Here is a 25,948-nt window from a genome sequence, read left to right on the forward strand (position 1 = left end):
TCTTTTTCTTTGTATCTTAAAGATCTACAATTTAATTTATATCTACAATTCTTGTACAGCACAAGTCACAAGTCTACCCACAGATATTTTATTTTGTGTAAATTCCAGGGAGTTCTGTTATTGGCTATTCTTATAAGTACACATGTTTTTTGTATATTATTCATTGTAAACGCTGTAGAACTTCTCAATAAATAAATTATATTAAAACCATTGTTTAAATTTTTTCAGCGATTAACTGAGATGGAAGGCCGGCTGGAGCGGGGGCGTCTTTACAGATTGATCAGCCTCTTTTAAATTCAGCAAGGCAGCAGTGGAATATAGTAAAGCATCAAGTCAGTGACAACAGTCTTCTGAATATGCAAATAAAATCTTTGGTAGATTTTTTCATACACAATACTTTATCATTGCACGTAACTCATTTAATTTCCATAGTTGGACTTATTAATATAATTAATTGTCAAATAGTACGACATAATGCCACGTTAAAATTAAAATAAAACTCTGCGTAAAGAGGTTTTATAAATATGCAATCTTAATATTTTTTTTATTCACCCACTTTTTATTGTTGAATACACTACTGAAATGCGCGTAAAAAGATCGGAGCGCCGAACGTTGTAACGTTGATTTTTCTATATCTATTGGACTTATATTTTTGTCAATTTTTATTCAATTTAAATAGGCTCTTGCTCTCAACAAAGGTCCCTGCGCTTAGATAGAGTGAGCTAGTGAGCAGTGGCACCAATACGTTTTCGATCCTATCTCTATTTTATTTTCAAACTATAATGAAATTTTCAAATTACCAACCTCTAAAAATTTTATGGTTTATAATTGAATAAGATAATTTAATTTTCTTATGCATTAAATATTATGAAATATAATACTATGCAATTATATAACTATATAATATTAATGTGCAACAATATGTAATACGATACCTATTTTTTTTTATCAGCCTGTTATAGTGTCCTGCTGGGCAAAGGCCACCCCTCTTTCTCGCCATTTGGTCCTATCCAATGCACACTCCCGCCACTCTTTACAAAATGCATCAAGGTCGTCCCGCCATCTCCGTTTTGGTCTTCCACTGTCCCGATATCCATCCTGTGGGACCCAGTCTGTGGCTAGTTTGGTCCAGCGCTCGGGGTGCATTCGGCAGATGTGCCCTGCCCAGTCCCATTTTAGCTTGGCGGCCTTCATGCCCACATCCTCAATGCCGGTTTTGGAACGCAGTTCGGTGTTTTTGACACGGTTGACTCTGCGAATACCCAGTATGCTGCGTTCCATTGCTCTTTGGCAAAACTTGAGTCTGGACTTTTCAGATTCAGTTTGAGACCATGTTTGGGCGCCGTAGGTGAGGATGGGCAGGATACACATGTCGACAAGTTTGCGCTTTAAAGAGAGTGGGAGGTTGCCGTATATTAAGACTGATACTATTGTATACTGACCTATAACAATGTGTTATTAATAATAAATTTTAATTTTAATTTTTCAGAAATAGATCGAGTCCGTCCGAGCTAACTCTGCATAACATTGACAATAACAAAGTGTAGTATCACTAATGTCAAATTTCTATGAAAATATGACGTTTATAATTACACTCCCACGCTTTATTCCATTCAAGTCGGTGCAAAGTTTAGACAGACTAACAAAATGCCACAACATAACACACATTTATGCAATTTTCTTTTTGTTTGTCACTGAAATGAAAATAAACATAATAAATGCCGAATGCAACCCTGAAACCGACTAATAAGCTGTAATTATCGATCGAGACTTCTATCAGTGATTCCCTTTGGGTTGTAATAGAGGACTTAAGTAGGCACTTGAATAACGACTTTTTTTTCTCATTCCGCCACGAGCATTTCAAGTAAGCCATTAGGACTGATATAAAAGAACATGAAACGACAAGAAGCAAGTCTGATCTACCGTAGAGTGTTAGCCTGACAATGTTGCGTTTTGGCATTTTTTATTACATGAGGGTATATAGTACACAATTTGTATTTACTTGAAAAAAATGTACCTCTATATTTACAAGCGAAAAAATATGGGATTGTTTTAGAGCATCTCTCCAACAACCCCTACCGAATAGCACAGCAGCATAGGTATTAGTTTTTCACCAAATGAGAGGTTGATAAATTTGGTATTCGCGACTCTATAATAAGTAAACTTTGTTTAGTTTAATACCTGGTCGTTGTCAGGAAACTTGCGAGCAGGGACATTCGGAACATTTCAGATCGGTTTTCATTCACTGTACTTCGAATACCTACTAGGAAACCATGCTTTATTACATTAGAAATGTTCGAGAGTAGCGTATCTCGCGCAACTTTATACCCTTAAAATTATATAAGTCAAAAGACATTAACATTTTAATGGTCGATTTCTAATTGCGTGCCTATTCTGTTCTAGGCGTGCTTTTTTCTACCTCAACAATTGTCTACAACAATATTATTATTGTCTATCAAAACCTCTTGTTTACCAGTTACTTTTCGAACCAAAAATGAGCAATTAGTAATTATTAGAGCCTATATCAGGTCGATGAACGAACACTTGTTCATTGTTAGATACATTTGCGTCATTCTTCAGTTTATAGTTCATTTGATACCGATCATAAAACAAGGTTATTGTTCAGGGGAACCTTTATGAGTGTACAAAACCAACTTAGTAACAGTGGCCCACACTGAGCATGGCCCAATATGTTCTTGGCCGATTTTTATTAAATATTAGATCCTTTTTCCAAAAACGATTACAGTTCATGTTAATCATTGTTTTATAAGCCAAAGCTTCCATCGATACGTGGATAATCCAATAAATGCTTTTTTATTTTTACTTTAAATTCATAGTTTTGTTTTAGTAACTAAACATAAATAAGGTGGGCCTTATACTGGCCTTATATGGGTCAGGTACCTTATTATTATTTATTGTATTAGCCTAACTACATCATAGGTTATCAAAATTAAAAACAATCCGACCACAAAAAGTGTATTCTTATAGAACGTGAAAAACGTTATGTTTTTGTATGTGAAATAGCTATATGGCAAAATGAATCTTATTCTATAGTATTTTTCAAACAGGAAGGGAACGCTTACTATTATAAATAGTGTGAGAAAATACTATAAATATGATTTAATCGACTAAAACGTTAAGTAGTTTAAATAACTATTTGATCGGATAATTTCACCTTTTTACATGTTCATGTCATCAACTGACGGTCTTTCCACCGCGATACAACCGACTGACTATTTTTTTTTTAAATTCATCATAGCATCTAAACTATCATCTGACAAAGTATCAGCCGGGAGGTAAATGACTGACGATAAATGCTTCTGGCCCGCGGTCTATATGCGTCACGTATCCAACAAAAAAGACCGTTTTGTGTAATTTTCTATTGTACTCAGTACTGAACATCCAGCATTCGGAGAAAACAAATAAATCTTAATCCAATACGGGGTTTACATTCTCTGCTCCTCATTTCAAGTGTCTGCGATATTTCCCCCTATACGACGAGTGGCGCTGCTCTCTCAGTGCATCTTGCTCGCAGTTTTATATTGGTGCGAGTGAGATACGCTGGAACTAATATCCAATGATCTTAACTTATATTGGAATGCGCCTTCTACCTGCAATTTGAGCTTGTAATGTAAACTTGGTATTATTTATTTGTTTTTCACCCTATGGCGGCTATGTACAAAAAACAGATGGTCGTATAAGGACGATCATAGATTTATAACTAGCCTAGATGCCTAGTCTGTACATCCCTAGTGAAGCCATTTCGAGTACGACATTATGTCGCCCTCGTGTCATCGTATCCGAACGGCCCTCGCAGTACTCAAGGTCGAGTTGGTTTGTGTACACCTCCCGGTTATAAATTAAAAAATACAAGAAAGATGGTTGTTTGTGCGGTGAATTGGTGTCATAACACATCAGTGAATAAAAACAAACCGCCTGATATAACATTTCACGCGTAAGTATCCAGTTTAATGTGATATTTTTACGTAATTGTAAATACAAAAATCCAAATTTTCGTCAGCCGCCATTACTTATAAATGTTGCCAGGTGATATGAATCTTTTTTCCTCCAAATGAGGCATGACGATTACATTGATAAAATTAATATGCTTACTTTAAGTTCCTTGTATGACTATAGAAAATATTCTTTTTTAGTTTTTCATTCTTTTATTTCAAATTATGTTTTATCTTTTATAAAATTACAGTTTAAATTCATATTTTTATTTTGTGTGATATTCGTTTTAGATTTCCGACTAATCCGCTTCTGTCTGCGAGATGGACGGAAAAAATTAGATTAAATAGGTACGATGCAATATGGAAACCGCCTAAATATAGTCGAATATGCTCTCGCCATTTTGATGAGCAAGTAAAGTAAATTTTATTTGTGGAACACAGGTTTTACAGTTAAGGTCTGTAAAAACGAAACGCAACTGTCACTGTCGCACTTATATGGAAGACTGATAGAGACACAAAGCGTTTCGTTGTTCGAAGCAATAGCGATTACCACCTTGGCTAGGTACAATTACTAGTACTGACGATAAATAGTTATTTGTTTTACAAGTGGAAAAGTTGTTGTTTAACCGCTCGTGCTAATATTGCTACTCGAGCTAAATAGAGATACAAAATGTCGAAAAATGGAATCTTGTGCGTTGCGAGGGTTTCAAGTTACGAGAGTTAAACAAATTTTGCCCCAAGTGAAACACAAAACTTTTCACCACACCAACCCGAAGAAAATATTAGTCAAATAAAATCAAACCAAATCAAATCCAAATGATCGTCATTAAATATTTATCATTTAAAATCATTATTCCAAAGTCAATTCTACCAGCTATTATCTGTGCACATTTGTAAAATAAAAAAATATTTTTTTTTTATTTAAACATTATTTCACAAAGTACAGAAATGCAAAGTCCTTAAAAGAAACCTTGAAAGCTTTTGCTACAAATTTAATATCTACATACACACTCCCAAATGATTGATAGCCAAGTATAAGGATGTGGTTAAAATCCATCTACTTTAAGGGGAATAAATGAACTCTGGCAACCCATTTTTGTATATATATGTGTGTCGCTGAGCGTAAGACACGAGCGTCGCACGCACACATCGATCGAGTTTCGGCTTCACTTTTGGCAGATTAGCCTTATGAGGACTCACTGTCTATGTGTGATAGGTCAGTGAGGACGATCGCCACGGGGAAATGTGCGCTCATGTGTGGGGAAATGTACAACCCCCCCCCCTACCCTACCCTACCCCCTACAACACCCTACAACACCCTACCCTACCCTACCCTAGATACAACAGTAAGTTAATATTTAGAAACCCTACCATCATGACGAACTTTTCCCTTAATTTCCATACTGGGAAAAGTGTGGTCACGGTCGTATGTTAACCATTTATTAACGGTTTTATCAAGAGTAGACGCCTGTAGGTGCACATCTCTCGTTTGACCAGCGTTGTCGCATTAGCGTTGTTATTTCAGCCTGCGTAGCCAACATGCTAATCGTTAACGCTCTGTAGCGTAGCGTAATCATCTCTCTCTATTGCTCTTCCATGTTAGTGCGATAGTGACAGTTGCGTTTCGTTTGCTACGGGGCGTCAACGATTAGCATGTTGGCTACGCGGGCAGTTAGTACTAAGCCTTATACAGCAACATGACTGATGTCTGCCTGTGGTTGTGTTGCAGCTGAATCGTATGCTTAGAGCTAGTTAGGCTTACCTAAGGCTGCTTTTCCACTGGGGTGGAACGAGCAGGAAGGACTCAATCAATAGCATTGGTTGTAATCCACATCTATTAGGTTGATTTCTGTTATCTCCGTCTCAATGGAAAAGCAGACTAAGAAGCCTAAGTAGACATATATATAGTCTCTTTAAGAAGTTCCTCCTCGTAAAATGATAAGACATTTAGATTGCTTGCGATATGTCAGTCACAAAGAAACGTTTGTTATTACTAATTAGGTACATTGGTAGGGTCAGTTAGTTATTGTTTTATCGAAACACGTTAACATTTCGTCCTCAAGGGCTGTTTCTAAGTTTCCATTAAACATCCCGTTTTTTGGTTCCGGTCGGCTAGTACGGTTTTCTGCAGGATCCCGTTTTAGTAGTATGCTTGCAGTATCCAGCAACACAAACAGAATGCTCGTGTGAACGTTACTATATTAGCACGTATACTACTAAAAAGGGATCCTGCAGAAAACCGTGTCCGCGAAAAACTGGATGATCAGTAGGAAATAGCGTTGGAAAAACCCGGAAAAATACGGGAAATTTTCCAAACGACTCATTTTTTTCAAGTTTCTTTCGAAAAAACAAGCACATTTCAGTTACAATTACTTACTTCCGAAAAAACGAATAAACCCGAAAAAACTATTTTTTTTAAACTTTTGCATTTTTCCACATGAATTTAATTGGGAATTTAAACAGGACGGTTGTACGTCTAATGTGTTAGTTTCTGGCATTTTATATATTTGACACTGTCATCATTCATCAGGAATTGTGTATGACGACGTATTTAATGTTTCCGAATAAAGCAGGAAAAAACCGAAAAAAAAAACAAATTTGGTTTAATTCCCGAAAAAAGCATTTGATTTTCTTCGGAATTTTCATCTCTAGTAGGAAAGAGACTTGGACTGAAACTTCGTATGTAACTCAAAGTTTAATGTTACTATCTATTCAGATATGTGACATTATCTATGAAAAGGGACCTTATTGTCGATGGCGCTTCCGCCGTTATAAACGATGCTCCGATACAAATACAACGCTGCGCGACGCAGTGCGGCGTAAGCGCCATCGGCAATAAGGTCCCTTTTCATAGATAATGCCACATATGTCAGATAGTAACATAAGGTACGTAATTAACGATGTATATTTAAATTTACTCCATAATCTTAGTAAAGGTTATAAAAAATTAAATAAAACAGATACGCAAACTCGACAAAAATAAAACTCAGGGCCGAAACATCAATCATAATTATTATAAATTAGACTGTTTTAATAGACCGTCAACTCTAACAGTGGAACTGGACTGGCAGAGGTATGACAGCGGAAGCTACACAGACAGTAATTTATTTGAAAAGTTTTTTTTTATCTCTGTATGAAAGGAATTATCGAACAAAAGGACTACAATTTCATATAGCATGTGCAAGGCAATCGTAGGCAGTAATTCCAGGATAGATGCCCAGTGGGATATATCATGGAATTACCCTATGTCGGTAATTGTGACTACACTTAGGAGCAAAAAAATCGACTCAAGTTTATGTTAGATTTAAAAATAAAATATTTCGGAAACTAATTCGCGTATTCTTAAAGTAATAGTACCATTAAAAAGCTGCTAAATTTTGCTTTAAAAAAATACAAATCCTTGAAGTATCATTTCAGATACTGAAAAACTAGCGACTTTAGCAGGATGGGGTAAAATAACGTTCAAGTAACGTCCTGAAAATGGGAATAAAAGCAATTTTGTAGAGAGAAAACCATTTTTTTTTTTGTTTATTACTTAGTATTACTACCACGGGCCTTCTTGACACATGCAGTCCGTCCATCCATTTTTGATAGATCTTATCAGCTTCCTGATGGTATTCTGCGGATAAGCTTCCCATTCCTCGACCAAAGCCTCTTTCAGGGGCAAAATCGTGTCAGGAGCGGGATCCCGGGCTCGAATCTTTTTAGATAATCCCACAAGTGCTCGATGGGGTTCAAGTCCGGACTCAGAGGTGGACATGCAAGGGTGAGGATGCCAACTTCGGCAAGGTATGCCCGCGTGACTCGTGCGGTATGACAAGGGGCGTTATCTTGCATGAAATGGGGGTTCCATTTCTCCTCTCCGCTCCTCATAAAATCCTGCATAGGGGACGACATGATCTTGCAGGATATCTGTGATGTACCGATCTGCGTTCAAACCACCTCCGCGGCCCCCACTAGGAATGAAAACCAGTTCGGTCCTCCCCTCCATGGATAAGGCCCTGTGGGTAATGATGATGATGATGGCTTCCTTAAGTCTTTGACGAACTGTCCACTTGCTGACTGGTTGCTTTCGGTTCTGCATCAGCTGCTGCTGGATGTCAACACTGATACGCTGTCGATCACGAAGACTGGCCGTAACCATGAAGTGGTCCTCTCTCCTCGATGTGCACCTGGGATGCCCAAATCTAGGTTTGCGAGCAAGGTTTCCAGTCCGAGTGAACTTTTGGTTGACTCTGGAAACAGCAGGCTGACTTAAATTCAGCTGTTCAGCAACTGCACGCTGCGTAAGGCCTTGATTAAGCAAGACGATAACTTGGCCGGCTTGAGTTTCTGTCATGTCCATTTTCATGCAGGTAATTCCAAGGAATGATTGCGGAAGATATGCACAGGTCAACTTCTGATAAGACTCTGATAAGAAATAACCGGTTACACCGGTTTTTATGGCCCTTAAAAGTGAACTCACATGGGAACTCGTGCGTCATCAAAGCAGGTAAAATGTTATTTTCTACGATTTCATCGGTTATTACTGTTTTTGATAGCTTATTAAATACACAATAATACTGCCATTTAATTTTTACTGAAATATTCAAATTAAATAAATTAATTTTCGCTTTCGGAAAATTTTAAAAAAATGTGACTTGAGTCGATTTTTTTTGCTCCCGATTGTATTGTGGGGTACTTTTTCGTCTTTGTAGTTATTGCTGCTAATTACAATTGTTAGCGTCATATTTGAAATTCAAGCGTTCAAATATAACCAACTATACCCATCTATCTTTACCCTCAAAGATGAATAAACCCGCCAAAGTGCTAACACGACGGAACTAATTGTTTGTTTCCCTTTAAGTTAATAAACGGCTTCGAACCAAGTTTGGGAAAGGTTCTACGCATGCTGCGAATGACGGGCCGAGTAAGGTTACATGTACGATGTACAACACAAAACCTTTCAGGGTTATCGACTTTAGCGACACTTTTATCAAATGTTATCGATTGGAAAATAGAGATTGAGGCCTCGATTAAGAAATTTATCACATTTTGACTATAACATTCTTTGACTTAACTGAAAAGTAGCGAAATCTAAAAATGTTTTACTTAAAAATGGAATTGCCATTTAAAAAATTGGCTTTCAAGTAACAATGAGATCAAATTGCACGATAATGTCTAACTCTACAAAACACTTAAATCTAAAGTTTATTATCTAGGTAGCTTTAGGTACCTAGTACATACTGATAAAATACCGAAACATAATCTTAACCCCTGTGTCTGTCAATATAAGTCACAGATTGTATTACAAATAACAATTGTATTTTATCAAGATAAAGCGCATAACACGCATCGACTTTAAAATAAATTTAATTGCCCGTATAATTATTAGTTTTTGATAGAGAACAAAATAATTGATGATGCACTTAGTTCCTACTAAGAATTGTTCAAAACAATAATACATGCTGAAATAAAAGCCGGTCGGGCCACAAAAATACAAGTTAAGTACACAACAGCAGCTTATCCCACAGTGAACACCGCATATGGAACAATTAAACCAAGCAACCCTTACCTGTATGCACTATCTATCACACAGTCGAAAACGTCAACACAGCACTGAGTCACGACACTATTCAGTTATAATTACACCGTACTAAACGCACATGAAATCGGAACATCTTACATCCGTGCCTGGAGCCGGCGGCTGTACCAATCTGTTGTCTTTCAATACATAAACAAACTCTGAGCGGACTGAAGCTAGCAGCGTTTGCGGGAGCTACCACGAATTCTGCTATCGAGATACTGTATTTGAAGCTAGCTACTGAGATGTCTAATGGTCTTACAAAAGTGAGTGTGGTTTTATAAGGCTGGCAATTCGTTTGATTTTGTATTGTTAATTAGGCTTGTAAAATAGTAGGACATCCAAACACAATGTAGATATATTATTGGTGAATAAGATAAATGAAATGAAAATGAAATAGACATATGTACTTGTCCAAATATTCTTGTTCCAATTCAATTTTTGCTTCAAAGAAAAACACAAGTGTTTTGTTACTAAAATTATTTGTAGATTATTATTCAACTGAAATCGATAGTTAAAAATCAGCATAATATGAAATTAGCACGGATGACATATTTTTCTTGTAACGTTCTTAGAGCAAAAAACATCTTCGATTGATTATATCCGCCTATAAAATTGAATGTGCCTATGCAGTTTTAGAGACAGCGATCGCAACCGGGACATTGGATAGGCCCCAGATTAGCGCTACAGTGACGTCGCTTCCGCGTCTGCGCGATGCGCGTTGGGGTCGCCCGATGCTTCGCAATTTACGATACGCCAATTTATACCCTCCGCCCCTTTAATAAAGTCCACGCAATGTTTGACGCGCCGCATGGTCACCCTATATTTCAGCGCAAGAGATAAAGCCAAATAATAAATCGACTTTATAACATCACGTGTAAGGTCGAAACTCGCTTGGAGAGCGTGAAAAAAAATGCTGCACCCGCATTTCGTAGGTGTATATCACGTGCGTTTAAAGAGGGGCCAGATGATTGCAGTGCAGAGCTTCAACTAGCCCCTAAAAGTTTCGGATTGCTAACTAAATAAAACCGTGTGTGCTCATGAAATGAGAGATTATTGCATTCCCCATTCCATATGGTTGGCTTTAAAATAAATCGTACAAAGCTACAAAGTTCCAATTGCATTCACGTGTGTTATGGCAGTTTGTGGAATTCTATTAGTTTCAAGGAAATTGTAAATTTCTAGTTAACCTACATTATGCACTGAATGAATGTTATTTTTATTCATTCGTGAAATGGTTAGGGCTTAATTTGGTTTTTAGGGTACTTATCTCAATATGTCTCAAGAACAAACAGACCATTACTTAGAAATGTTTTAAAATGCGTCAGTCAATAAAATTCGTACTTCATACAAACATAAATCCGATTTTCAGTGCGACATGTTCTAAGAAATTGTTCTGTTTGCACTGATTTAGTTATATTATCCGTTCCATAACCACGTCTAAATATTATTGTCACGTCTTTTCCATTAGTTTCACTGAACGCAACGATTTCACTAAATATTACCTATCTGATCTGACTGTCCAATTTGATTCCAATACGTTTAATAGGTTCGTTATAAGATTTATACGAAGCCCAAATCTTATGATACTCTATTTTTTGTTTCACGGTATGGATATGGGATTTTTGAATATTTCGCTTGCTTGGGTATCAACACTAGCACTAGCGGTTAAACAACAACTTTGCCCCCTTGTAAAACAATAGTAGACTGTGTCACAAGGGAGCAAAATGACATATTTACGGCGAGGGCGAACATTGAATCCTAAACGAAGCGAAGGATCTATAATAGAATCTCGCGAGTAGCGAGGTATTATAAAATATAATTCTGAGCGTAATGAGGGATACAAGTGTGTTACGCCCAAGACGAAAATAATTTTGTTACCATGTGACACATGCTGCTTTTCACATGACCTATGAGGAAATATTATATTTCAAAATAATATTTAAGCTAAAAAAGTAGTATACCTACAAAAAAATATCAAAATAGTGTCCTAGAACAAAAAAATGCCGCTTTGATTCTTCCTAGCAGGAAAGAAAAAGCCCTTTTCCGAATAGTTGACGTGAAAATAACTATTTATCTATAAGGTTTAACTGCTAACTGGGCGAATAAACTTTTTTGACCGACCCAAATCTGTCCACAACTTGTATGCTTCGTTGTAAAATTTTACCTTTAAAATTAAATAATGGCTTTTCCATGTTTCAGTTTATGGTGTAGGTATGTTAAAACATTCAAAGCCCCAACTGTTAAACCTAATAAACAGAAACTATGTGTATTTTAGACCCTGGTTATGTCCTTAAACTACTTTACGTACAGAAGATAGGTATGGGCACTGAATGTCATATCGCTTTGTGTGGCAGGGCACAGCACAGTAGATGTCATTCCAGATCTAGAGCAGATCCCAACTGGGGAAATACCTCCATCTTACGGAAAACCACAGCCAAATAACACTAGACCCTACTAATAGTGTTGTGTTCCTGCCGGTGAGTAAGCTTGCCAGAGCTCAACGAGGGTGAGGAGTGTTAGGGTCGGCAGCGCGCATGTAACTCCTCTGGAGTTGCGGGTGTACATAGACTACGGCGACTGCTTACCATCAGGCGGGCCGTATGCTTGTTTCCCACCGACGTAGTATTAAAAAAATGTATATTAGAAGCCTGATATCTCTGGTCCCCGGAGACATTTTGAGTCGGTAACGCAAGAGACTCAAAACTGTCGGTCAAAAAGTTACATCACCAACTAACTGTTACTCCTTAAACACTTTGCGGCTTGTATCTAAATTCATTTATTCCCTTAAATTAAAAGGTCGCTTGTTTCCTTTATTGCAAGTTTCGTGCAATTTTCTGGATATGCAATATTTATAAGCTAAGGATCATTGAGCTAAGGAGTCATAAATTACTTAACTCGATCAGGAATAAAACTGAATTTCATTGCAAGTGATTTTAATCGGTAGATACAATGCATATAAATAAGCATTTACAAATCAATTTTAGGCGTGCATAAAAAATTGCGTGTGAAATTTAACAAACATAATGGCAGTTTGATCACCGACTTAAAAAAGTCTAATATATGTAGGTATAGATATGAACGATAAAAATAATAATATATACAACAAAGAGAATTAGAAATAAAGGTGGATTGTCAAAGAAAACTTTGTAGCCGTTGTAAATTTATTGGCATTTTTCGACACATGATTAAATCTTTTAGAACGCCATTTGACTTTGATACTCCTTTCACTGGTATGTGTTAAATTTGTTAAATATCAAAAATGGCGCCATCTAATAGATCATAGGCCAATGATATTAATCATTTCGAGCGATGGCGCCATAATCTGAATTTGTTAGTTAACCTAGGTTTTAATCATGTGTCGAAAGATGACAGTAAATTTACTGTCACTACAAAGTTTTTTTTGTCAATCCACCCCTATTTCAAATTCTCTTTGATAGGTATACAACAAATACAATCTGCCTATTATATAGAGTACTTAGGAATACTTTGCAACCTTCCCGTTATGGAAAAAAATATATAGGTATATATATTTTGTCAACCAGTTTTAACGCGATCTAACTTTTGCCATGGAGTAGTGAATGGGTCGATTTTTATTTTCTTGCCGATTTTTTTAATCGTCAGATATCGATTATACTTAAACTTACTTCCCAATTCTGTAGGTATGTATTAAGCGCAATTTCAGCGTATGTCCTAATCTTCCACTGGTATTTTCGTAAGTTAATGAAAAATTAAATTTTTCGTATCAAATTGGGATTTTGAATTTATTACACCCATAATGAGGACCTTCTTAACCCGGCCAAGTTTTTAACCGCCTTCGAGATTTCAAAAGGAGGAGGTTCTCAATTCGGTTGTATGTTTTTTTATTAATGTTTGTTACTTGATAACTCCGTCATTCTGAACCAATAAAAAAAAATATTTTTTTGGTTTAAATTAAATATATACAGATTGGTTCCGTTTTTGTCAAAATCAGTTCTGATGATGGGCCACTGAACTGATTTTGAAAAAAACGGAACCAATCTGTATTTATTTAATTTACGTATGCCTTTAACATTTGAGGAGTGACATTTGATTAAGTAGAACTGCTGATGCTGATCAGAATGGAACTCATCAACGACGCATAGTTCCCGCTTGGCGATTTGTCATCTTCGTTATGTTTGTTAGGCAAATTAGGTTTTTAAAACAAATTTTTGTCAAGTTCGAGATCTGATTGTAGAATCTATGAGGAATCGAGGACACTCCTCAAATGTTAAAGGCATACGTATAGTGATTTTTGTATTTTCTTTAACAAATCAAGCATTTACATTTAAAAAATTGACATTTGATGAAGTGGAACTGCTGATGATGATGAGAATGGAACTCTTTAAGGACGCATAATTCACGTTTGGCGATGTATCCTCTTCGTGGCGATGTATGTAGCAAATTAGATTTTCAAGACCAATTTTTGCCAAATTCGAGTTCTGACGATGGAGTCCATGAGAAATCGAGGGAACTCCTCAAATGTTAAAGGCATATATATATAGTAATCTTAGTATTTTCATTAACAAATCACGCATTTACATTTGTAGAAGTGACATTTGATGAAATGGAACTGGTGATGATGAACAGAACGGAACTCTTGAACGTTCACGTTTGGCAATTCGTTTTCTTCGCATGTTCATATTTATATGTCTTTCCTATTTATTAAAAAGAACTTGTGTTTAAAAATAACTGCTATAATGTTTTTCTAAAAATTATATGTTGCTTTATTTCATGCATGTTGTGAAATATTTTACCTCCTTTTCTACATCATTCCAAATAACACTAGACCCTAATCATAGCTCAACGAGGGGGGGGGTTAGGGTCAGCAACACGCATGTCCTCTGGAGTTGCAGGCGTACATAGGCTACGGAGAGTGCTTACCATCAGGCGGGCCGTATGCTTGATTGCCACCGACGTAGTATAAAAAGAAAAAAAATTGACGTACGACGCTCTCTTTTTTATTTCATTTTATGAAATCCAAAATCAACAATAATCTTTCTTTCACCCCTTATTGAAGTCGGTTTTTTCTTAAAAATTATATGTAATACTTACGAAAAAAAGTCGACAAGAAAATAAAAACCGACCCATAAGTCACTAAAAACATTAACATCGAAATAAAAATCGGCCCAAATATGTACATAAAACTTTGATTAATAGAATTTACCTATTACATGTATACCATAAGGCGGAAATGTCATGAATTTCACACACGCAAATATTAGTGTATTTTAGACAATTCTAATTCAGGCCAAACACATTACTTATACATCTCTTACTTGAAAGGAATTTCTTTTAAGTAGGTATATAGTACATTCAAATTACAAAATTAAACAGTATCACTAAACCGAAATGAATTGAAAATTGGAATGGAAAGAAGGAATGATAATGTTATTAATTTTTTATTAAATTAATATCATTCTTATTGATAGTGTCTGACCCGCATATGTATGTCTACTCCAATAACTTTGGTAAGGTTATTTTGAGGACTTTACGAATACGTCAACTTTTCACATCCACCATTATATGCCTATCGCAAAGAAATAAATATTAACAATTGTAATCAAAATATTAAGTAAAATCATGGTCTTATTATCTTCGTATAACGCATTTCAACAAATACGGAGTAATATATAATTCCCGCTCAACAATGTTAAATATGTAAGCTTAAAGATATTCAAACCGTTTCTTCTCATAACCTAATTTAGCTTAGAAGATATAGGCGTTTATTACATTCATACAAATACATATTATGTCAATATCCAATGGTATTATACGATTTTATAATTTTTTTTAATAGAAATAGGTACCTTGAGATCAGTCAAAATACTGTAAAAATAAAGTTTTTGTCTGTACAGTGACAAAAATTTTCATACAATTTAATACTCAAATGACTAGAATAGGATATAGACAGCTTAAAGTAGGTATAGTAGTAGGTAAGTAGGTATCGGCACCAGAGTTGAGATCACACAGCGTTTGACAGCCAAATATAATATTGACTAAAAAGATTCTTTAAACCTTAACCAACGAACTAGAATATCTAATGTATTGTCTGACTAGAGCTCAAAAATCGTCAGCTAAAGTAGCAACAAACAAAAATTAAAATCATAAAACAAAAATTAACCATCCTAAATCTTGTACTTTTTTTATAATCGCCATTCTTAGGTCGGAAGATGGCGTTTTATCGAAAAAAACTAAAAACTTAAATAACTCGAAAACCATTGAATTTAGACCCCTAGTTGGCTGGACTAAAAACATTGTAAATAAGCTCTAGAATAACCCCTTTCAAGGAATAGGTCGATTTACCAGTCGCTCTGTATTTATTGAGAAGGAATAACTGTCAGTGATACGTGTCAGTCATATGGATCGTTATTCGAAGTCAAAATATTGACTGAGAGCTTCGTCAATATAAGTATAATATTGCGTCACTGGGGGCTTAACCCGTTGAATCCCATAGACACAATATTGCGTCCCAAATGTTTCAACATTCGCTGGCTTTTGGGCAACTAGCACTCGGGCTAGCTGTTGTGTGTATAATCATTTACCTCGACTCTTCTGCTGATAACTATAATTAATATATTACAATAATAAATTCCTTTAGAAAATGTACTAAACTCACTTTCCTTGATATGGGTATTGATAAGTTACACACTTATGTTTATTTTATTTTTCATTTAGCCTCATTTCATAAGTTTTTAACCTTGTCAAAGTCAGAATACTGATAAAATATATCGATTAAGTAATACAAAAAAACCTTTAGTTTACTTAATGATTAATAATTATTTTGCTTAGGTACTAATCTACAGTATATGTAATTAAATATTGTGTTCATATAAATATGTATAATTAAATTATGTACAGGACATAATCCTGATAAATTTGGAATGATTTGGTCGTAAATATGTATGTATTTATATGTAGAAAAAGATTGTTAAAATCGACTAGCTTTATTAAAATACAAAAGAGTTTAAGAGATCTCTTTACTTATTAATACTATAATATAATATGCACACAAAACAATATCGTGCAATATTTAGTGAAATAATAACACTTTGTGCCACAATAAATAATTTAGGGTGGGTATATAATAAATTGCCTAGACATAATTTGGTTCACAAAAAAACCCTGGTACCTACACCGTATACAGTGTATTTTACACATCACTTACAATCCGCCAAATCGTATTTGTGCTAAAAGAATTGAAATTTTACGTCATTTTCCATTTTTACCACTGGATTTCGAAATATTTTACACGAAACAATAGAGTATTGAATCGAATTCAGACTGGAATGAATTTCATGCTTGGTGCTTAGACCCATGAAGATTATTCGTGGAGTCATAGTGCAGTGATTACAGAAATCATCAAGATGTACTGTATGATCCACTTTTATACTTTAGCATAGAGAAATAGCTCAGTGCTCACCCCATACTTAGATAAATACCAATTTATAATATGATTTAAGCGAGGTTTGGGACAACTTATTTGTAATAAGATTTAAGATAATTTAAGTGCCCTTCAAACATATTATTAATACGTTCAACCGGACGTAGGGATCTCCCATATAAATTATTATCATCAAGTAAGGAAACTCATGTTTGGAGTGAGCACTCTAAGTTTACTTACTTATTTCTCAATGACTTTAGTATCAAAGTGCAAAACAAGCTCTTGTGTATTTAAGGGCGGGAGTAACTATGACTCCCAGGTTATCGCTTCCTTATTGTGAGAGAACTGGGAAGTGCGGGTTAGTTATAGTTACTCCAGAAAGGGTACCCAACCTTCAGTGGATTCGCCGCCCTTTTCAGGCTCCAGCGGGGTCACTGGGGTGTTGGGAGAAGTGTAGTACGAGTCTTCCTAGAAATGCTACCACCGTTTCGGTTGGTGAGCATTGGGTTCACTAGGAGGGCCGTGCCACACAACACACAACCCACAACAGCCCTTTCTGTAACGGGTGCACCAGCGTGAAGAGAGTCCTGATGTATCAACTCCTACCCCCAGCCTGCTAGAGGCACCGCTGCCGAGACCGATGGGGGAACGGTTGCTCCAAAAATCCAAATGGGAGACATTCTCAAGGGTAAATGGGTGTGGGACACGACGCACCGAGAACTCGTAAGTGTTGCATAAGAAACTAAAGAGTGCACAGAGTTCCTAAGAGAACAGCGGGCCGCAACACAGCATCTCAAAGGCGACTGAGATGAGCGCGAATGCGAATACTGAGTCACAGTAGTGGACCATGTGGGGTGCCGATGTTGTTTCCCTTGCACCATCCGTGAATGCGGGTGGGAGCAGGGGTGAAGAGCGGTTGAGGTGAAATGAGGAGTTTAGCACGGTTTGCTGCACTTGTGCTTGGCAAGCCTGCGTTCACTTCTCAGCCCTGCATTAAGGGACCGACCGGTGGCGCGGAAGGTTCAACTCTTATCTCTGACCTGCTTAGTACCGCTGCTCAATAACAAAAAGAGGGGGCTTCCTCCGCACGACTATGTAAATCGCCTGGGAGGCGCTTGTGATCGGCTCGACTTGTCGGGTAGGGACTTGGGGGTCGCTCGCTCAATAGTCAGTATGTTGGTCCATAATGATTATGTTCTGCGTTGCTATGACGGCGCTTGTGCGGCGTTTGAAAACTATACAGCATGAATCTTTTGCAGGTACCGCAGTTATCACATACGTCGAACGTCGATTAGTTCTGAGCGGACTGACTGAAATAGCGCATAACCCATTTTCAATACAGCCTATGGAGACCAAGTAAAAGTTCAATCCTTTAAGGTATATGAAGCTGACAGTATAGACCGTGAGCCAGGAACAGTTATCCATAACCAATCGCTTTCCAGGCGATAACTCGTATAGTGATTAACGGCTAATTATGATGAACCCTCGTGAGCGTTAGATGCCGCTCCGTTGGTGGGTTGAGGAATGGCATTTTTTTTACATCGCTCCCGTTTGTTACTTTGTCAGATGTTATTGTGAATTTAAAAAATCGTCAGCCGGTTGTATCGCGGTGAAAAGAACGTCAGTTGGTCGCATGAACATGTAAAAAATAAGCGCTTTACTTTTTTGTGTTTAGTGATAACAAAATCATGAATCCATCAGGTGTTTCAATAAACGGATTATGCATACTTTGCGGATAAAATTAGTTTTACATATTCATGGGACCAGCTGACGGTCTTTTCACCGCGACACAACCGGCTGATTTTTTATTTAAAATAGCATCTAAAGTATCACCTGATAAAGTATCAGCCCAGGGCCGGATTTAGGGGAGGGCAACCGGGGCTACAGCCCTGGGCCCTCCACAACAGAGGGGCCCCCACAATAGACTTCGGAAAATTTACCATTTTATTTGGAAAATAATTTGGAGCCAGGGGGCCTCCACTCCTTTATTGCCCGAGGCCTCCAGACCTCTAAATCCGGCATTTTATCAGCCGTGGGGCGGGCATTTTATGCTCCTGGCTCGCGGTCTAGTAGTAGTAACCGTATTCATTATTTTCTACTACCTATCTATAACCGTTTTAGCCCGCCAATAAATAGTTCATTTGTACTATAAAATCAAAATCAGTCTCACATACCGTAGTAAGTCCCAATATAGTTTAAGGCTAAACTAAAAAATATATATTACTCATTTAAAATTTAGAAATTTGACTGTTTACGATAGTTGTGTCTTTGGCACTTAGGACAAAAAATCGAAAATAATTGTAAAATATTAGGAGTGTATAAAATCACAGATAATAAATCCGAAAGCCCACTGCAGTGCACAACCGCGCTACATCCGTTTTTTTAATTCGTTTCGTATTAAATGAAGATTGTTTTTTTTCCAACACGCTTTCCATTAATGCTATTCTTTGGCCGGTCGCACAGTTGAACAAATTCAAGGCGTAGATATGCAAACGAGTGAACGCATTCATATTCTACTAAACGTCTTGATCGTCCTTACGGTTGCGTAAATTTCGTATGAAAATGTGTGCAATGTGCGACTGACCTTACGCACGCCTACTTAATAGTTTCATACGTCATTCTAGTAGCTTCTATAGTAGTGTACGCCGCAGTGGGACCGCCTTCAGTCTAGCAGGAGCAAGGCTTGCTGTCCTGCTTGGCCTGCAGTCTCTGCAAGGACTGCCGCCGCCGCCCCGACGCGCACAACATCGCGTACTCCACTGACGACTCCATCCTGAAAGATACGGTACGAAATGTTAGGCGTGCGGGATACAGCTATATACGTATTAACCGTGTATAGTGCTGTCTAGCTCAAACCGGAGCGGCGTGCCGATCCTCATTTGTGTTTATGCGTATGAGGCGGTTGCACCATACCGTCTCTCACCGTTAAAGCATTCGCTAAATCTTATTGTAAGGAAGTTTCATGATTCTGCTGCGTGACGTTGATCAGTCTATTAACTGTGGTTGGTGCAACTGGCCCCAAGCCTCATTCAAACTTGACACTGTAATGTCACAAAACTCGGGTCACCTAGCGATGACCCTATCATTAGCATTATGGCTAGCCAGTATGCAAACAGATGTTGTTAAGAGCCGGATCAAAGAAAATTGGTTGTAATAGAGAGGTAGTCTAAAAAAAAACGTGCCCCTTAGTTTGACATCCAAAACAGATGGCGCTGCACTGCGCCATATGTTTTGCGGTCACTGAATTGTCAAACGTCAACTTTTGACAATCAGAGTTACCGCAAAATGTATGGAGCTCTGTACAGCGCGATCTCGTTTACCTGTCAAATTCAAAGCACGAAAGTGTCTTGGATTTTAACTACGCATCTTACTTAATCAGTGTATCTTTATACTATAGATTATAATGTTAACGCATTTTATGAAAACATATTCAAAACTTCAGGTACTAATGTTACGAAAGGCGTCGTTGTAGTACAGACAGCTGCAGAGATAAAGTCCACTGTATAGAAGTTTGTATCTCTGCAGCTGACCGTAACGTAAACTTCATACTGGCCTGCCATGCCAAGCATTGACTGGTTTACAGAAAACGGCTGTTTATATATAATTTTGACCACGAAATTTACAGATGAATACGTAATAACTAATGGAACCTATTCTAGCAACCGCAGTCCATTGATATCGGATGACACATTGATTTTTATCAAGTTAACAACTCCTCAAATTGCGCTGCTGAGTCATTGCGAATAATCGTTGAATACTCCTGCATAAAGTACCTACTATGTTGCAGTAAATTGTGTCGCAATAATTTGATTTTGCGTATACGCAACCGCGATAAACACGATTAATGTTAGGATTTCTGTTCCTCTGATCGTTACTCCCGATATAACGACCAATAATAACGATTAAAATTAATAAGACGATAATATAAAATAATATTGTAGGTACACATTACATTCTTTGTAAAATATCATAATCTTAATACACTCACCTAATCATCACTTTGTCTAACAGTATCTCTATAGCCCGGTCTATGTTCTGTCCGGACTTTGCGCTGGTCTCTAAATAAGGCAAGTTGTAGTTTTTAGCGAACTCTCGAGCTCGATTCTGGTTGACCAGGCGTTTCTCTTGAAGGTCGCATTTGTGCCCGCAGAGGACAATGTCGGGGTCGTCGCTCAAACTGTGTGTCTGGAATTAAATAGGCAATAATTATATTGAGGTCATACAACAGACGAGTTAGTATACAAAAAACACTAAAATTATCATACTAAGGATAACAATCATGGATAGTTTTGTATAATAAGGATCTGTCAAAACCGATGTTTGAGAGTGACTAACGTAGTCTCTCTCTAACGCATAAGTCGTATGACACGTTTTCTTTCTCTCACGAGACCGTGCTTTAATGAATATGCAGTCATAAACTGAGCGCACGAACAATTGAGTGAAATAAAAATACCGTTGATTACGGAGCATACCTACACATTGACAACTTTTTTCTATGATGTCACATATTACCTATACAGTTTAAATACACACAACTTCCACATTTATAATGGTGCTAAATAATCATTACCTTCAACTGCTCAATCCAATTCCTGACCTCCAGGAAAGAGGCCTCATTAGTCAGATCGAAGAGAAGCAGAAAACCCATTGCATCACGGTAGAAGGCTGTTGTGAGACTTCTGAACCTGAAATGTGTGTGTATATAATTTGTTCAGGCAAAATTCAATCAAACTATATTACAGACATTGACATATATCTAAGGAAGGGCCTTACGGGCAATAAGAATGGGGCCAGTACAGCGGTGTCATGCACACGAATACGAAACAATCGTGCAGTCAAACGCCATAACGCGATTGGTTTATGAATTCGCATCACGTCGTTCATCAATTTTTGAGTTTCAGTTCTAAGTATGGGGAACCCCCAAAATTTATTGTTTTCTTTTTTCTATTTTTGTGTGAAAATCTTAATGCGGTTCATAGAATACATCTACTTACCAAGTTTGAACAGTATAGTTCTTATAGTTTAGTTAGTGGCTGTGACATAAACGAACAGACGGACATGACGAATCTATAAGGGTTCCGTTTTTTGCCATTTGGCTACGGAACCCTAAAAACCACTAACTAAATATGCCACTGTCTTAGGCTACCAACTCACATTTCAATTTCTGTATCCTTGAAGTAAGAATAGAGTTCAAGAATGCCGCAAATATTTTCCATGTTTGTTGACAAGTTTTACACTTTAGTCATGCTTCTAGAGAGGTATTTTCTAGCTAAAGCTCCGTTTTCCTAGGATGGCGGTGCCGTCATATAGCGGCCGTCACCATACAAATTAATATGGCTAAATATGGATAAGTAGTATTTTGTATGGAGACAGCCGCTTCCTAGGAAACCAGAGCTTAAGGGTGCAGGTACTTAAACAGAAGCTGTGCACATTTATGTGACTGCTTAAAGAATATAAAAATATGTATTGAAGTAGAAATGAACACATTTAGAGACATAAAAAAACTTCGTGCCCTTGGAACATAATGTAACATACACTGGTGTGTTCAAAGTGAATAGTTGTTGCAGGTATTATACACAGTGTCTAAATGCAATACAGTCAAAATAAAATGATTTATGAAATTACTCATAACTGACACTTGGTGATACAAATGGGTGACACTAACATGCAATGTCATTATAGGAAACTGTTACATTGCAGTTGAAACTACCATACCAGCTTGTAAACAAAGATATTTGTCAAAACCAAATGAGAAAAGTATATTCACTTTATTTTTTCATACATATTCAGCATTTTATTCAAAAGAGTGGCAAAATAATTGGATGCTAATCATGAGTGATGTCCTCATGTTGGCTATTGTCTGGTGGAATTGACTTTAAAGTGATGATATTGAATGATAAATATTTAATAGCTATCATTTGGATTTTATTAGTAGTGTTTTACAGTTGGTAATTTCCTCGGGTTGGTGTGGTTAACATTTTTTTGTTTCACTTGGCAGCCAAGTTTGTTTAACCCTTATGCTTTGAAACACTTGCAACACTTAAGATTCCACTTTTCGAACCATTTGCTATACTTATGGTTCAATTTTAGATTTTTTGCTTGCTCGGGTATCCACATTAGCAAGAGGAGTTAAACAACAACTTTTCCCCTTTTAAAACATATAACTATTGTATGGTTAATTTGAATTCATGTAATTTATGTCAAAAATTATCAGTTGTGTAACAAAGAAAATTACCAACCACAATTAAAATGTACACCAAGTTGCATAATTGCATGGCCACTTTATGAAAGGACTTCATTTGTAATGCTTCCATGCACTTTTGCAGCTTGCTGTACAATTAAATTTGATCTTAACTCCTTCTTTCTCCTGCCCTTATCAATTATATGCAAATTATTTCCCATACCTCTCTTGCCCTGCGGTGTCCCACAGTTGTAGATGTATTCTATGCTGCCTTGCATTCTGTTGGTAAATCTGCAATTTCAACAAAAAATATAAAATATTAAAATCACTCTCCTACTGAAAATATTGAAACATAGATATTTACAAAAATAACATTAATTTTTTTGTTAAATTTACATTTGTCAGATCTTCATAGTGATTTTGTATTCAACCCACCTAGAATGAGCACTTCAAATCAACCAATTTTTTCATTAGAATAATTTATAATCATATTTTTTTTTTCCACACATTATATTATAGTTGCAAAAAGTCTTTTATCCAAATCTAACTAAACGAAATTGACAAAATACAAATCTGCCCATTGCGATGATATTATGTAACTACAGATAGGATTACTCATACATAGGGAGCACAAAAATACTTTCATATTTATTTATACACTATGAAGAAATCGTAACAGATTTCTTCATATGTTTTGATAATGTTTTGCATACCATCTTTGTCATACTCATTGTTAAACATGAGCTTGTCTCTTTCTCTTTAGAAAAGCGGGAGCTCGTTAGCACGTGCACATCTCTTGCTTGCCCAGATGCAACTAAAGGCAACTTGTACAATTTGTCACAAGGTAAGCGCTTCAATTATCAAACACCTATAACCTATATTGAGTTATAATAAATCATTGTATGATTTTCTTAATAAGTTACTAATATTATTAATACGAAAGTAACTGTTTGCCTGTTTGTATTCTCATCGCGCGAATGTGTAAGTCAACTAATACATAAAAGTAACATACTTACCACAGATTTTTCCCTAAAATCAATACCAACTGTCGAGATAAACTGAGTGTGAAAAACGCCGTCGGTGTATTTATACAGAAAACTAGTCTTTCCAACTCCTGAATCGCCAACGCACAGTAGTTTTATAAGATAGTCGTAATCCATATTGATCAAATTTCCAATTAAGCCAAGGGTAAATGCAGGAGTTTTATGTGCCACTATATATGATGCATTATAATTTTTAGGGAATTACTGAAGTGTTTGTATGTTTTAAATTCAATAAAATTGTAAAGTTGAATGATAAACTTAAACACACAACAACACACCCACTTTCGTTGCAAAGACTGTCATAATGACACTAATGACAGTGTGAACCAACACAACTGATAATAAGAACTAGGCTGTTTCGGTTTCATCTATAAACGTCGCATTTGGTTAAAACGTTTTTTATAGCACACGCACACGTTAGTAGAAAAAGGCGCGAAATTCAAATTTTCTATGGGGTAATAAATTGTTGCTTTTTTTACCGATGGAAATATATTACTCTTGCATCCGCACCATTAGCTAAGCGTCACGTTCGAACCTTATGTTGGAAGGTCTGGGCGGCTACCGGGAAAATCGTAATTCGTCAATTGCGGGCATTTTTCTCTGTCACTCTAATTACGTCTTAGTGAGAGTAAAAGAGAATGATCCTCGCAATTTGCGAATTTCGGTTTTCGCGGTAGGCCCCCTGGGCTATAACCGCGAAAATCGAAGTTCGTCAATTGCGGGCATATTTCTCTGTCACTCTCATTACGTTTTAGTGAGAGTAAAAGAGAAAGATCCCCGCAATTTGCGAATTTCGGTTTTTGCGGTAGGCCCCCTGTACACTAAATTTAATGGCCAACACTCAATTGGAAATCCAACAACCAACAACGCTCGACAAAGAAGCGATCAGTTTGTGCCATGTAAACGCTTTTAAACCATAGATCTATATATATCTATGTTTAAAACGTTAAATCCCCTCCAGACTATGCGCGTGAATCGCGGCGCGACTTCGCGGAGCGAACATACCGTGACGTTGACGTAGACTCCACACTCGCACAACTTCACGGCGATTTCGCAGTTTGGTTCGCGGCAAGATGGCGCCGAAGCGTCAGCTGATTGGATTTAGTTTGTGGCAAAGCACTGATTCAACCTTGGGAACAGTCAAATTGATTTTTGGTTGATCAAATTCGCACCCAATAACCAAGTAGCCGCCATAGAAGGTTATGACAGTTTAACAGATTAACCGACTCGTGAGCGAATCGCGGCGCGAAGCGATTGCGAGTGTGGAGTCTTGCAAGTTCGCGCTTCGCGTCTCCATTGACGCGGGCCAAATACCGACAAAAACGGGGAATAAGTCGCGAAGGCGTGAACAATCTGCGAAATCGACGCGAGGGCCATCCACACTCGCGTTCGCGGCTTCGCGCCTCGATTCGCGCACGAGTGTGGAGGGCCCTTTATAACAGCGCTCGTGCTTTTGAGGCCTAGCCTAAACAATTTTATTAAACTTGAATACTAATTTTTAAGTACCAATTAGATACACACTTTATCAGGCCCGGGGGCCTACCGCGAAAACTGAAGTTGCGGGGATTTTTCTCTTTTACTCTCATTAAGACGTAATTAGAGTGACAGAGAAAAACGCCCGCACTTAACGAACTTCGATTTTCGCGGTTATAGCCCTAATATGTTCCTTGCTTCTACCGTCCATAGCATGTGTCAATGCATTATCAATGTCAGTTTGACAGTTTACAGCAGGAAGTTGCGCTCAGAAACCGCATTTTCATCAAGTTCAGCAAAAAGTTATACCTATATAAAAAAAAGAAATTTTAT

General features: G+C 37.1%; 2 protein-coding genes across 2 annotated transcripts in view; both read right to left on the minus strand.

Moving 5' to 3' along the window:
* The window catches only part of LOC133520648 (uncharacterized), a 258,897-nt gene extending 249,232 nt beyond the window's left edge, over nucleotides 1-9,665 (minus strand). The window contains 1 exon segment of the mRNA XM_061855198.1: nucleotides 9,508-9,665. The gene's annotated coding sequence lies outside the window, so the exon portion shown is untranslated.
* A 3,154-nt stretch (nucleotides 9,666-12,819) lies between these two features.
* LOC133520655 (ras-related protein Rab-27A) lies at nucleotides 12,820-25,934 on the minus strand. Its single transcript, XM_061855212.1, has 5 exons — nucleotides 24,116-25,934; nucleotides 23,323-23,390; nucleotides 21,489-21,603; nucleotides 20,907-21,103; nucleotides 12,820-19,691 (listed from the first exon to the last, which is right to left on the minus strand). The coding sequence occupies exons 1-5, from the start codon at nucleotides 24,257-24,259 to the stop codon at nucleotides 19,586-19,588; spliced, it is 630 nt and encodes a 209-aa protein (XP_061711196.1). The 5' UTR covers nucleotides 24,260-25,934; the 3' UTR covers nucleotides 12,820-19,585.
* Nucleotides 25,935-25,948: the final 14 nt, after the last annotated feature.

This window comes from Cydia pomonella, chromosome 8 (assembly GCF_033807575.1).
Source record: "Cydia pomonella isolate Wapato2018A chromosome 8, ilCydPomo1, whole genome shotgun sequence".
Classification (NCBI taxonomy): Eukaryota; Metazoa; Arthropoda; class Insecta; order Lepidoptera; family Tortricidae; genus Cydia; species Cydia pomonella.